Source organism: Aethina tumida, chromosome 5, assembly GCF_024364675.1.
Source record: "Aethina tumida isolate Nest 87 chromosome 5, icAetTumi1.1, whole genome shotgun sequence".
In the NCBI taxonomy this organism is placed as follows: Eukaryota; Metazoa; Arthropoda; class Insecta; order Coleoptera; family Nitidulidae; genus Aethina; species Aethina tumida.
The window spans coordinates 3,855,801-3,870,517 of record NC_065439.1 but is presented as its reverse complement, the minus strand read 5'-3'; the positions used below and the strand labels follow the sequence as shown (position 1 = coordinate 3,870,517).

The window sequence follows — 14,717 nt, the reverse complement described above, 5'->3', positions numbered from 1 at the left end:
ATGGTAAAGTTGCAGAATCGGTCACTCTAAGGAATATTTGTAGCGCATGCGTCAACTGGATTTGAAATCGTCTGTTTCGGAGATTTTAGACAGCATAGTTGCCAGATTTCATTTTTAACGAAATATGTAGAGAAATGATTTTTAGAAAAATATATATGTAATTTATTATGTTTTTCATGTATGACTTATATTATTTATGTGGTTGAATTCGAAAAGAGATAAAATTCGGCAAATCACTTTATAATTAGTATATTCATTTTTTATTTACTCTATATTTCTTTGATAGTTTAACTATCTAATTAAAAGTTCTTTATTAAATAATTAGGTAAATTTACAACATTAATATAAAATTAACAAAAAAGATATATTTATGTATTTTATAATAAAAAACAAAATCAATTAAAACAAAAAAATCTATTCCACTGGATATTGCTTCCTGATACAATTTAAAATGCTCATAAACATATTATGATTTTTAAATTTATTTCTCCATATGAATTCGTGAAGGTACGATGGAAACAGATCTTCCGAGGAACAGTCATGGTCTATGTAACTCGAAAAAAATTGTTCAATGCAAATATAGTATTGATTAATAAATTGGAATAAATTAAAAAATAATAAAAATTAAAAACATTTTTAATTAAATACAATACAATTATCTATATAGTAAAATATATTAATTAATTAACGACCCGTATCAATAAATTAAGATTGTACAAAAAAAATAATAAATGCAGCACACAAATAATCTATAAAGTAAGATAACTTAAAATATGACTGCTAACAAATTAAAAATAATCTTACTAAAGGAATAAAAGTATAATATTTTAAAAATGAGAAAGATCTATAAAGTAAAATATATTAAATGAGCATACAAATAAATTAAGAAAGTAATTAGCAGAAGAATAGGAATAATATATTGTTTTTAAAAACGCCATGAGAATATAATCTGTAAAGTATAATATTTTAATAACGAGCAATAATCATCAAAATAGAAGAAATACTATACTTACCAAAAAAATAAAAAGTATAATACATACACAACAACACAACAATAATTCAACCATAAAAAATGATTCGAATATTTTGACCGTTGCAAACCGACAACACTGCACTTCAAAATGTTCAAGAAGCGCGAAATCAGCGCCTCACGACGCATGCGCTAGATAATGTTCCTTAGAGTGACCGATTCTGCAACTTTACCGAAAAAATATATTTTGATTATTACAATTTTGAATAATACAAATAAATAATATTATTAAATAAAACAACAAATGTGGAATTTGTTCAAAACCAAAGGCGGCTCGTGTAATTTGAGTCTGGTGAAATTATATATAAAATAAAAAAAAAAATATATTTTATTAATTGTCCGTTTTACAAAATATTATTACCCTTCTATCTTTATTTAAATAATAAGTTATATTATATGTTAAAGAATAAAAACATAAAAAGTACAAGGAATTGTTATTTCAAAAGTAAAAAATTTATCTATAACTAAAATTGGTTACCGCTCTAATTATTGATCAAACTCTTCCCCATTCCATGCGTTACAAAAACCAGATTGTAAACCTATTAAATAAAAATGATAGCATATATAGATGAAGATGGAATCGACAGAACACCAAAACCACTGGACCCATCAATATTCAACTTCTTAAAAAAATCCCCCCTCACAGATACACCACGAGCTGCGACAGATTTAGATGCAAAATCGCCACAAACAATCTTGAGAAACGAACGCACGAACCTCTTCCTCAACAGTTCCGATAGTGAGGATGAATCTTCCTTCAACGAAACGCCAGAGGACCTAGATCTGGGGTCGGAAGTCACAAAAAGCGACGCAGTACTGGAACCGGAAGATTCAAAGGTACCCACGCATATGAGCTTAGTCTTAAACGAAACAGAAACGATTTACCTATTGACCATAGCCAATTCGACTGAGTTTGCTGACGGTGAGGAGGCTGGAAATGTTTTGGAGGACAATGACAGGTACGACTATCTGACGGTGGGGAAGGGGAGGAACAGACGAACTGTGAGTGTGGGCTGCCAAACTGTGTCTGTGCTGATGAAGAAGCGAGAAACTGATTGTGATAAGATTGAGAAAAGGGATGCGGAGACTTTTACTTCTAACTGGGAAATGTTTGACACGTTTAATGAGGAAGAAAGAGATAGGCAAGCTGATGAAGAGGATTCAGATGATGAAGTTTTAGTATCTAAACAAGAAGTCGAAGCTGAAGCTGAGAGAATTATGTGCAGTGATGAGTTTCAAGACGCAGTTACGATAATTGAAAGACTGTTGGCCAATAATGTGTTCATCGAAAAACAAAAAACATTTCGGGATATTGAGAGTAAAATCTACACAGATGATGAAGTACAATACAGATATACATTGGAGGTTTTATTGAGTTTTATAGATAAAAATTCCAAAGGTAAATTAGTACCCAGTTCACAACTGTAGATACATTTGTTTGTTGCAGATAAACCTGTAAAATCCATGGAATGGAACCCTTTTAACAAAGATTTATTAGCAGTGGCACACGGCAAATTTTTCTCCACCGACGAAACATCCGGACTAGTGAACATTTGGAACATCAAAAATCCGGTACTACCCGAAAGAAGTTACCAGTTTCAGCATCCGGTTACCAGCCTAAGTTTTTCGAAAATCAATCCTTATGTACTTGGTATCAGTTTGTATTGTGGTAAAGTCTATTTGATCCACATTTCCAAACGGAAACTTCACATCATAGCAGAAAGCGTGGACTTTGATGTTGCTGTCATGGATGTCCCCAGGCAAATCCAATTCATGGAGCCACGCTCCATTAAGAATTTGACTGGTGAGGATGAATGCATGGTGATTTACGAGAGCGGAAGAGTTTTATTGTTTAAAACGACACGCACCCAGCACTTGGAGTACCAACAAATAATGCGGACTCCGAAGGCCGAAGGCAAAATTAAAGGACTTCAACTGTTAAAGAACCCAAAGGGTCAACCCTCCGTTTGTAAATTCGTTGCTGCAACGTCCATGTGCCAAAGTCCTTCTGATGCCGACCTTTACTACGTGACCACCGATGACGGTGTCGTGCATATTTGTTCCAGGAACTTTTTCAACCATCAAATAGACCTATTTCAAGCTCACGAAGGCCCGATAACTTATATCGGCGTCCATCCGTTCTGCGATCGGTTCCTAATCACATGCGGAAGTGATATGTACACCAGATTTTGGGCGGAAGGGGTAGACGAGCCAATTTTTGAGATCGAAAACTCCTTCATCCCAATGGTGAGCTGCCAGTTCTCTCCCACCCATCCGACCCTCTTCGCACTGATAGGGTTGACGAACGTATACCTCTGGGACATGCAGAGGAAGTCCATGAAGCATCAGTCGACAACGGAATTAATAACGAAGGCAACTTGCACGTCGATGCATTTTCGGCAAAACGGAAAGTGTCTCATTGTTGGAGACACAAAGGGGCAAGTGCATGTTTATTCGTTGCGGGATATCCCGTATCCGCCGTTCTTCCCCGAAAATTTATTCATGACGATGTTGAGGCAACAACTGTTGTACAAAGACGAAGTGATTAGCAAATTGGAGAAACGTGTGGAAAGGACGATAATTGTGGATAAAGTCAGGGAACTTAAACCGTATAAACGTTTGCCTGAAGATGATGAGGAAAAACGTAAATCCATTGAAACGGAAGCAGATGAAAACGTCGATGAAGGGGACAACAATAATTTAAAATAATTATATATATTAATAATAATTAGATGATAAGTTTATAGTTGTGTTTGTTTATTTAAAAGTACAAAAATATTATCAGAAAACATAAAATTCTGAACGATCTATGCAACACGAACTATCACTAGGTACACTGGGTTGCATATATATATATACATTTTCTAATTAATAATTTTTAAGTTGGCAATTATTAAGTATAACCTTGAAAACTAAAATATAACCTTACAAACATAAATATAACCTTAAAAATAAACATGTAAAAATATTTCTAAAAACAAATCAGATTAATAATGAGACATGTATTCCCAATTATTTAAACTTTATAACTCCCGCATTTCCTATTCAATTATTAAAGAAACAGCCAAAAATTATAGTAAACTTTCTTCAAAGGTACGAGTAGTGAATGAACAATCAGAAAACCAATTAGAATATATTGATTCAATAATTAAAAAGTACAAGGGCACTTTGCTATATAATAGCGTTATAGAGGATATTGGAATTGAATTAGGACATCACAGAAATAAGCTGATAATTAAGGAGACCGAGAGGAAAAAAAATTTAATAAGGCACCAAATTCAATTGATTGAACCTTTACCATTGTCATTAAAATATGTAACAGATTTACCAACAAGTAAAGTAAATAAAGAGGATGGAGAATTAAAAATAGACTCGAGGATAGTTAGTTTTCCTTATCAATCAAAAGAAATTAATTCAGTGAGTTATGTTGAAGAGCCCACTGAGGAAATCCGTAAACAGTTGACACCTGAAGAGGAGGTTAACTTGAAGTATGAGAAGTTGAAGGAAATGCATAACTGGATGATGAATTATGATAATTACACACAAGTTGAGGAGGAGGAAATTGATCATGACAACTGGAAAATAAATTATGGAACACCTGATCCTAGAACTGATGTTAGCAATGTACCTTGTGGAGGATGTGGGGCCTATTTACACTGCAAAGTATGTACATAAAAATAATTTGTCTTAATATCTCATTAGTGTTGTTTAATTAAATATAAACACCATTTTAGGACACAGCAATTCCTGGTTATATCCCATCAGAAATCTTCAAAAATCATAAATTCAAAGGCGGTGCTAACTTAGAAGCAATAATCTGCCAAAGGTGCTACTTCTTGAAACACTACAACATGGCATTACAAGTCAAAGTATCATCAGAGGATTATCCGAAAGTATTACAAAGAATCAGTAAACAGCAGGCTTTGGTGCTTCTTATGGTAGATCTAATGGACTTTCCCTGTTCCATTTGGCCTGGAATTGCTGATATTTTCGGCCCCAAGACTCCCATTATTATTGTGGGGAACAAAATTGATTTGTTGCCCAGAGATGATGATAAGTTCTTGCAAAACATTAAAACAACCTTACTGGACTATTGTAAGATTTCAGGCTTTGGCACATCCAACATACAAAACATAGCTTTGATCTCTGCTAAGACTGGTTTTGGTGTGGAAGACTTGATAACAATATTGCAGGCAAGTTGGAAGTTTCACGGCGACGTTTATTTAGTAGGTTGTACCAACGTGGGCAAATCAAGTTTGTTCAACGCCCTCCTGCAATCCGACTACTGCAAAATCCAAAGCTCAGATCTAATACAAAGGGCTACCACAAGTCTTTGGCCAGGCACCACATTAAACCTGCTCAAGTTCCCCATCACCAAGCCCTCTGCCCACCGCATGGAACTGCGCAATGCCCGCCTAAAAACCGCCAGAAAGCTAGAGGCCGAAGAACAAAAGCTTCGAAGGCAACAGTTAAAAACCTACAACACCCCAAAGTGCGCCACCCTCATCGGACACATCGGCAGGTCATATACGTTGCCGGTGAAGGAAGAAGGCGATTTGTTCGGCGTGTCGCCCAACTCGAATGCGTCCGGCAAAGCTAAGATGGGCATTAACGAAAAGGATCCGGAGTTCGTTTTGAGTCGGTGGTGTTTTGATACGCCAGGAGTCGTGCAAACGGATCAAATTATTAACATTTTGACTGCGGACGAACTGATGTTGACTTTGCCCAAGCAAATAATTAGGCCTGTGACTTTCTGCGTTCAGCCCGGCAACAGTTTGTTTATTGCTGGACTTGGACGACTGGATTACCTTAAAGGAAATATATCCATTAGGTAAGAACGTCACTATATCAGTAAAAAATCATTAATGATAATGCTTCATTTGATTTAGGTTGACCGTTTTCCGTTCCAATTCGCTTCCGTTAACAATTTGTAAGTCTGAAATGGCTGATGAATTATACCAAAATTTGTTGGGTACAGATTTATTAGCTGTACCAATAAATGTTAGTGACAGATTAACAAAATGGCCAGGTTTACAAAAGGCTAAAACCTTCTCTGTTATTGGAGTTAATAGTCACATTTCTAGTAAAGATGTAGTACTTTCCAGTGCTGGTGAGATTAATAAAACAATTTTATTAAATAAAATTTAAAAAATGTTCTTTCAGGTTGGGTGGCAATAAACATAAGAGAAGGTGAAGAGTGTCTATTTGAAGCTTGGACACCAGAAAAGAGGGGCTGTTATTTGAGGGAGTGTTTGTTACCAAAAGCTGTGCAACTTAGAGGACGAAGGAAACGATATACACCTGTTTATGGCAAACACAAATTTATATAAATAATAAAATTAATAATAGGATTTAAAATTGCATGATTTTCTAATTGTTTATGAACGCAGTTTCAACATATGTAACTGAAACTGCCCAACATTGTTGTTGATATATAATTTGAAAACATTTATTCTAATTATAAAAAATATAATAAATCAGTTTCGACCAATAAAAATCAAAAAGTTGATCAAATTGTTATTTTATATTAGTTGTTATTACATATTAATAAATGTAAAAAACAAACTAAAATAAAAATAAGTAAAGTTTTAAATATACCCAAAATTATATTCGTATTTATGATAAATCAAGGGAAATAGAAAATAATTGTATTCTATTCCCGCTTGTTTCTGCATTTCGTGCGTCATCAGATAGGACATAATTCAAAATTGTACCTCTGCAGTAGATGTACAATTTTGAAAATCCTATGACAAGCCTTACAATTTAAAAATACAATTTTGGGTTAGTAATATATAGGTGAGCTTGTCGCTGCATTTACGGCGAAAACTATTCAATTAAAAAATACTAATCTTCGCTGAGTAAATGCAGCCCTACACTAAGTTACAATTAACTAAAATCTAAATACTATAATAGCTGTAAATAAATTAAAATTATTAATTTATATGAATTCCTGCAAATAAAAAAGTAATTAAAAAATGAACAAAAAGGAAATTTGTTGGCCAATAATATGACGAACAAGAAGGAAATTTGTTGGCCAATAATTTGGCGAACAAAAAGGAATTTGTTGGTCAATAATATGACGAACAGAAGGGCATTTGTTGGTCAATAATATGATGAACAAAAAGGAAATTTGTTGGTCAATAATATGACGAACAAAAGGGGAATTTGTTGGTCAATAATATGACGAACAAAAAGGGAATTTGTTGGCCAATAATATGACGAACAAAAGGGGAATTTGTTGGTCAATAATATGACGAACAAAAGGGGAATTTGTTGGTCAATAATATGACGAACAAAAAGGGAATTTGTTGGCCAATAATATGACGAACAAAAGGGGAATTTGTTGGTCATAATATGACGAACAAAAAGGGAATTTGTAGGCCAGGGATTTTGTTCAATAAATGTGATGAAAATAAAACAAACTAAATTTTCTTTAATTTATTTAGCTGAAAGAGAGGGCCTTATTAGTATTATTTAAAAGACATATAAATGAATACAATATTCCTGAAAATCATATCAAACAAATATTTAATACAACTGTATCAATAATTTATTTGAGCTGAAATGAAAGATTGTACAAAGAAAATAAAAATAAACCATTTCTGAAAATCATAAAAGATACATTTCTTACATTTTTCAAAAACATATTTATATATAAAAATCAAAACATGATGGCGCAAGATTTGTAATTAAAATTAATATGTTCAAAAACTTACTTTGCGTTGCCAGTTGCCAGGTTAACTAGTCTCGTTCTGGACCTACCTGGAATTAATAAAAAACTTTCAATTAATATCATTGTTTCATTGATAATTAAAATTATTATTTAATACCTTTAATGCCCTTTCCCTGTTGCCTTATCGTCTTTCCAATGGTTGGTTGGATCATCATGGTCCAGATGTGAGGTCTTGACGATCAACAAAGAAATTAACAAAATATCTTTTCTCAATGTTTTAACCACATCATTTAAAGCATGCATTCTTATAAACTAATCCATGCAAAGTTTCATGCATGCATTCATTCTTAACTGATGGACACTTTACTTAATCCAAGTAAAGTTTATTTATCTTCATGATTGTGTCATTTAAAACATGCATTTATTCTTATAAACTAATCCATGCAAAATTTTATTCGTGCATTCATTCTTAACTGATGGATACTTTACTTAATCCAAGTAAAGTGTATTTATCTTCATGATTGTGTCATTTAAAACATGCATTTATTCTTATAAACTAAGTCATGCAGAGTTTCATGCATGCATTCATTCTTAACTGATGGATACTTTACTTAATCCAAGTAAAGTTTATTTATCTTCATGATTGTGTCATTTAAAACATGCATTTATTCTTATAAACTAAGTCATGCAGAGTTTCATGCATGCATTCATTCTTAACTGATGGATACTTTACTTAATCCAAGTAAAGTTTATTTATCTTCATGATTGTGTCATTTAAAACATGCATTTATTCTTATAAACTAAGTCATGCAGAGTTTCATGCATGCATTCATTCTTAACTGATGGATACTTTACTTAATCCAAGTAAAGTTTATTTATCTTCATGATTGTGTCATTTAAAACATGCATTTATTCTTATAAACTAAGTCATGCAGAGTTTCATGCATGCATTCATTCTTAACTGATGGATACTTTACTTAATCCAAGTAAAGTTTATTTATCTTCATGATTGTGTCATTTAAAACATGCATTTATTCTTATAAACTGAGTCATGCAGAGTTTCATGCATGCATTCATTCTTAACTGATGGATACTTTACTTAATCCAAGTAAAGTTTATTTATCTTCATGATTGTGTCATTTAAAACATGTTTTTATTCTTAAAAACTAATCCATGCAAAATTTTATTCGTGCATTCATTCTTAACTGATGGATACTTTACTTAATCCAAGTAAAGTTTATTTATCTTCATGATTGTGTCATTTAAAACATGCTTTTATTCTTAAAAACTAATCCATGCAAAATTTTATTCGTGCATTCATTCTTAACTGATGGATACTTTACTTAATCCAAGTAAAGTTTATTTATCTTCATAACTGTATCATTTAAAACATGCATTTATTCTTATAAACTAATCCATGCAAAGTTTTATTCATGCATTCATTCTTAACTGACGGATACTTTACTTAATCCAAGTAAAGTTTATTTATCTTCATGATTGTGTCATTTAAAACATGCATTTATTCTTATAAACTAAGTCATGCAGAGTTTCATGCATGCATTCATTCTTAACTGATGGATACTTTACTTAATCCAAGTAAAGTTTATTTATCTTCATGATTGTGTCATTTAAAACATGCATTTATTCTTATAAACTAAGTCATGCAGAGTTTCATGCATGCATTCATTCTTAACTGATGGATACTTTACTTAATCCAAGTAAAGTTTATTTATCTTCATGATTGTGTCATTTAAAACATGCATTTATTCTTATAAACTAATCCATGCAAAATTTTATTCATGCGTTCATTCTTAACTGATGGATACTTTACTTAATCCAAGTAAAGTTTATTTATCTTCATGATTGTGTCATTTAAAACATGCATTTATTCTTAAAAACTAATCCATGCAAAATTTTATTCATGCATTCATTCTTAACTGATGGATACTTTACTTAATCCAAGTAAAGTTTATTTATCTTCATGATTGTGTCATTTAAAACATGCATTTATTGTTATAAACTAATCCATGCAAAATTTTATTCGTGCATTCATTCTTAACTGATGGATACTTTACTTAATCCAAGTAAAGTTTATTTATCTTCATGACTGTATCATTTAAAACATGCATTTATTCTTATAAACTAATCCATGCAAAATTTTATTCGTGCATTCATTCTTAACTGATGGATACTTTACTTAATCCAAGTAAAGTTTATTTATCTTCATGATTGTGTCATTTAAAACATGCATTTATTCTTATAAACTAATCCATGCAAAATTTTATTCATGCATTCATTCTTGACTGATGGATACTTTACTTAATCCAAGTAAAGTTTATTTATCTTCATGACTGTATCATTTAAAACATGCATTTATTCTTATAAACTAATCCATGCAAAGTTTTATTCATGCATTCATTCTTAACTGATGGATACTTTACTTAATCCAAGTAAAGTTTATTTATCTTCATAACTGTATCATTTAAAACATGCATTTATTCTTATAAACTCATCCATGCAAAGTTTTATTCATGCTTTCATTCTTAACTGATAGATACTTTACTTAATCCAAGTAAAGTTTATTTATCTTCATGACTGTATCATTTAAAACATGCATTTATTCTTATAAACTAATCCATGCAAAGTTTTAGTCATGCATTCATTCTTAACTGATGAATACTTTACTTAATCCAAGTAAAGTTTATTTATCTTCATGATTGTGTCATTTAAAACATGCATTTATTCTTATAAACTAATCCATGCAAAGTTTTATTCAATTGTTTTTTCAATAGTTAAAACATTGAGAATTGATTATTTATTTATATTATGAGCGACTTCTGTAAAAAACATACCATTAACTAGTTACTCAGTATCTTATTCTTAATTATGGTGTTATGTTTAATTAAAATTAATGCAAATTACTTTAATATTTTAATTATTACTTATATAACCGACATTAAAAAAATATATTTATAGTAATTATTTTATTTATGTTTCTATAGAATTAACTAGTTAGGAATTGGTATAGAATAATTTCAAAATATAATTGCAATAAAAGAACAACATTAATATGCCGTTCAAGTAAAATAATTGCATAACTCCGTAAACAATTGATTTGTAACAAAAAGACACCTACCTTGCAATCCATGGTTATATCCAGTATATCCATCACAACACTAATTGAACACACGAGTCACTACACTAAACCGAACTGCACCACCGAATTAACTTGGAGGGTATGGTGACGCCGACCACCATCCCACCCCACGCGACCGATCGATACGACGCTCGATAATCGACTGACTGGTCTGACCGACGCGGCGGTAATGGCGGCTAATGGCGGCTGATGGCGGCAACTCATCCCCCGCGTCTGATTGGTCGACATCGAGTTTTTTTTTATTGCGTGCGTTTCGAGAACCTTCTCAACCGAATTGAAATTTTTCCTGTACATTATTTGAATTTTAAACAAATATCACCTATTATTTAATAATAAATAATTGTTTATATGTTATTAAAATCATTATAATTAATATAAAATATTGTTAAAGGTAAGTTAATTTTATAATTGACCATTTATAAACAATAGACTCATTTTAATCGAAAGTAAATATATAAATAATTAACAAATGGTTTATGGATATTAGTTTCTTAAAACAAAATTTTTATTAAAAACAATTGAAATGTGAATGTGAATTTCGCGATTTATATATTTATGTATTAATTTCAAATTATATATCAACAATGTTGGGGATTCACACGTTGCATTCTGATTCAGAAACCGAACTGTGCCGAATCCGAAGGTGTCGAACGTGTCTAACGAAAATAACCAGTTCACAGAAAATCGGTTAGCAGAATGGCCACAGTGATTTTGGTTTTATGTTGTGGTTGACCTGCATCGGTCCTTTTGTTCTGTCAAATATATGTTTAGCATCTCCAAACGTGTGCCCAACATATTTTACCGGAACAACCGACGAATCAACAACATTAAATGCCGTCGGCCGAAGAAGTCAAATCCAGTTGGGCCGATGAGGTCGAATTGGAGGGCGGAACGTCGCTGCCACCGTCCACCGAAGTGTACGAGAACGGATTTAAAATCGTCACTGAGTACAAGATCAACGACGACAACAAAAAAGTGAAAATCGTGCGCACGTACAAGATCGAAAGGAGGATCGTGTCGAAACAGATTGCAGTCAGGAAGACATGGAAGAAGTTTGGTGAGTCTGCCAATGATAAACCGGGACCAAATCCTGCCACCACTATTGTTGGGGAAGATGTTTATATGCAGTACATCACCAGTAAGGAGGAAGACAACAAGCCAGAAGAAGACGGTCTAGATAAACTCAAAGGTAAATAAAAATGGGTAATTTAGTGTGTCATTGTTTATTAAATCGATTTTTCAGCTTTGGGAGACAAGAATGTGGTTAAGTGTCGTACATGTAATGGAGAGCATTGGACCTCAAAGTGTCCCTACAAAGACACTACACTGGGTGGTGGCAAAATCCCAGATGACAAGAAACCAACACTTGGAGCTCCAGGTGAGGCCAACAAACCAGGTGTTACTAAGTACATTCCACCAGGCATGAGGGAGGGAGCATCCAAACGACCAGAAGGCTCCAATATGCAGAGGAGGGAAGATCAAACAGCTATCAGGATTGCTAATCTCAGTAACAACACAACTGATCAGGATCTGGAAGATCTGGTTAAGAGATTTGGACCTATATTGAAGATATATTTGGCCAAGGATAAACAAACTAACCAATGCAAAGGTTATGCGTATATTCATTATAAGTTTAGGATGGATGCAGCTGAAGCTATTGCCAGATTAAATGGACATGGTTATGATCACCTGATTCTTTCAGTTGACTGGTCAAAGCCACAGAATTCTAATCAGTAAGCTAGTTTCATATTAATACATCCCTTTTAATGAACATATGTGTAATGTTGTCCTTTGACACTAAAAATAATTGATATTAGTTGATGTTTTATAGTTTTTAAATGAAAAATTAATTTAAATATAATAAACATGCATATTTATAACATGACATCTATATTATTTAACTGTATCAATTATTCTTACTGTCAGTAGCATATTTTAAGTGATACACAATAGTTTTTTTATAAGAAGGAAGAAAAATTTGTTTTGTTCAAACAGTGCTGGAAATTATTTGGAAATAGGTTTTAGTATATAAAAATGCGTTATATTCTTTATTAATAAGTAATAAACGTGTATTATATAAATTAAACTTGTAAACTACTTAAAAACTTGCGTTTTTCTGGTTAAATTTTAGGTTTTTCGAATATAAACAGTTGTATTGTTTATTAAGGTATACAAGTTAGGCAACCACGTTCCCACCGAAGACACACTGGTTCACACCTCATTGGTGTCTTTATTTACCTAATTCAGGATAGCCAACAGTTGACTCTGGATTGTGCCTCACGTTGTGGTCGGCCTGCTTCGGTCATTTTGTTCTGTCAAATGTCTGTTCAGCAATCTCCAAACGTGTGCCCAACATATTTTACCGGAATAACCGACGAATTAACAACATACAATGCCGTCAGCTGAAGAAGTGAAATCCAGTTGGGCCGATGAGGTCGAATTGGAGGGCGGAACGTCGCTGCCACCGTCCACCGAAGTCTACGAGAACGGATTCAAGATCGTCACCGAGTACAAGATCAACGACGACAACAAAAAAGTGAAAATCGTGCGCACGTACAAGATCGAAAGGAGGATCGTGTCGAAACAGATTGCGGTCAGGAAGACGTGGAAGAAGTTTGGTGAGTCTGCCAACGATAAACCGGGACCAAATCCTGCCACCACAATTGTTGGGGAAGATGTTTATATGCAGTACATCACCAGTAAGGAGGAAGACAACAAGCCAGAAGAAGATGGTCTAGATAAGCTCAAAGGTAAAAATTGACAAGTTAGCGTGTCTTTGTATATTAAATTGTTTTTCAGCTTTGGGAGACAAGAATGTGGTTAAGTGTCGTACATGTAATGGAGAGCATTGGACCTCTAAGTGCCCCTACAAAGACACCACGCTGGGCGGTGGCAAAATCCCAGATGACAAGAAACCAGCACTTGGAGCACCAGGTGAGGCTAACAAACCAGGCGTTACCAAGTACATTCCACCAGGCATGAGGGAGGGAGCATCCAAACGACCAGAAGGCTCAAACATGCAGAGGAGGGAAGATCAAACAGCTATCAGGATATCCAATCTGAGTAATAACACAACTGATCAGGATCTGGAAGATCTGGTTAAGAGATTTGGACCTATATTGAAGATATATTTGGCCAAGGATAAACAAACCAACCAATGCAAAGGTTATGCGTATGTTCATTATAAGTTTAGGATGGATGCAGCTGAAGCTATTGCCAGGTTAAATGGACATGGTTATGATCACCTGATTCTTTCAGTTGACTGGTCAAAGCCACAGAATTCTAATCAGTAGATTAATTTTATAATAATACATCCCTTTTAATCAACATATGTGGAATGTTGCCCTTTGACACTAATACTAATTGATATTTTATACTTTTGCTAAAACAGAGTTGATTCCAAAAATGTAAATATAATCCACTCCTGTATCTATTGATTCATTCAAAAAATAATTTAAATATATTAAACATATATTTATAATATTACATCTATATTATTTAACAGTCGATTACCGTTAGTGTCAATAGGTTTTTTTAAAGGATACATAATAGTTTTTTATTACAAAAAAGAAGAAAAATTTGTTTTGTTCAAACAGTGCTGGAAATTATTTGAAAATAGTTTTTAGCACAGAAAAAATGCGTTATATTCTGTAAGAAATAAACGTATATTATATAAATTTGTTTTTTATTTACTATTTAATAATAATATATAAAAATATTTGCCATTGTAAATGTGTAATATATTTACTACCAATATTTTATCACTTGTTTTTGTGTTTCTACTACTTTTTGGCTAATGTAATATTCACAAAATTTATTATGAAATAATAGTTACTATTTTATAAATTGTAATTTGT

At 32.7% G+C, this 14,717-nt stretch overlaps 3 protein-coding genes across 5 annotated transcripts; all 3 read left to right on the top strand.

Moving 5' to 3' along the window:
* The first annotated feature begins 1,582 nt into the window (after nucleotides 1-1,582).
* Nucleotides 1,583-3,739, top strand: LOC109604973 (dynein axonemal intermediate chain 4-like). Its single transcript, XM_020021528.2, has 2 exons — nucleotides 1,583-2,429; nucleotides 2,478-3,739. The coding sequence occupies exons 1-2, from the start codon at nucleotides 1,583-1,585 to the stop codon at nucleotides 3,737-3,739; spliced, it is 2,109 nt and encodes a 702-aa protein (XP_019877087.2).
* Nucleotides 3,740-3,959: 220 nt separating this feature from the next.
* LOC109604981 (nitric oxide-associated protein 1) lies at nucleotides 3,960-6,381 on the top strand. Its single transcript, XM_020021538.2, has 4 exons — nucleotides 3,960-4,693; nucleotides 4,765-5,861; nucleotides 5,920-6,140; nucleotides 6,194-6,381. Exons 1-4 carry the CDS (start codon nucleotides 4,031-4,033, stop codon nucleotides 6,358-6,360), a joined length of 2,148 nt encoding a protein of 715 aa, XP_019877097.2. The 5' UTR covers nucleotides 3,960-4,030; the 3' UTR covers nucleotides 6,361-6,381.
* A 5,216-nt stretch (nucleotides 6,382-11,597) lies between these two features.
* On the top strand, nucleotides 11,598-14,537 carry LOC109598767 (eukaryotic translation initiation factor 3 subunit G-like). Of its 3 annotated transcripts, XM_020014694.2 has the most exons (3): nucleotides 11,598-12,049; nucleotides 12,104-12,469; nucleotides 14,026-14,537. In XM_020014694.2, exons 1-3 carry the CDS (start codon nucleotides 11,692-11,694, stop codon nucleotides 14,151-14,153), a joined length of 852 nt encoding a protein of 283 aa, XP_019870253.2. In that variant the 5' UTR covers nucleotides 11,598-11,691; the 3' UTR covers nucleotides 14,154-14,537. The 3 variants fall into 3 exon arrangements, with proteins under 3 accessions (XP_019870253.2, XP_049823326.1, XP_019870250.2); XM_049967369.1 differs by lacking the exon at nucleotides 12,104-12,469 and having other exon boundaries at nucleotides 11,599-12,049; nucleotides 13,660-14,537; XM_020014691.2 differs by lacking the exons at nucleotides 11,598-12,049; nucleotides 12,104-12,469 and adding an exon at nucleotides 13,155-13,610 and having other exon boundaries at nucleotides 13,660-14,537.
* The last annotated feature ends 180 nt before the right edge of the window (nucleotides 14,538-14,717 follow it).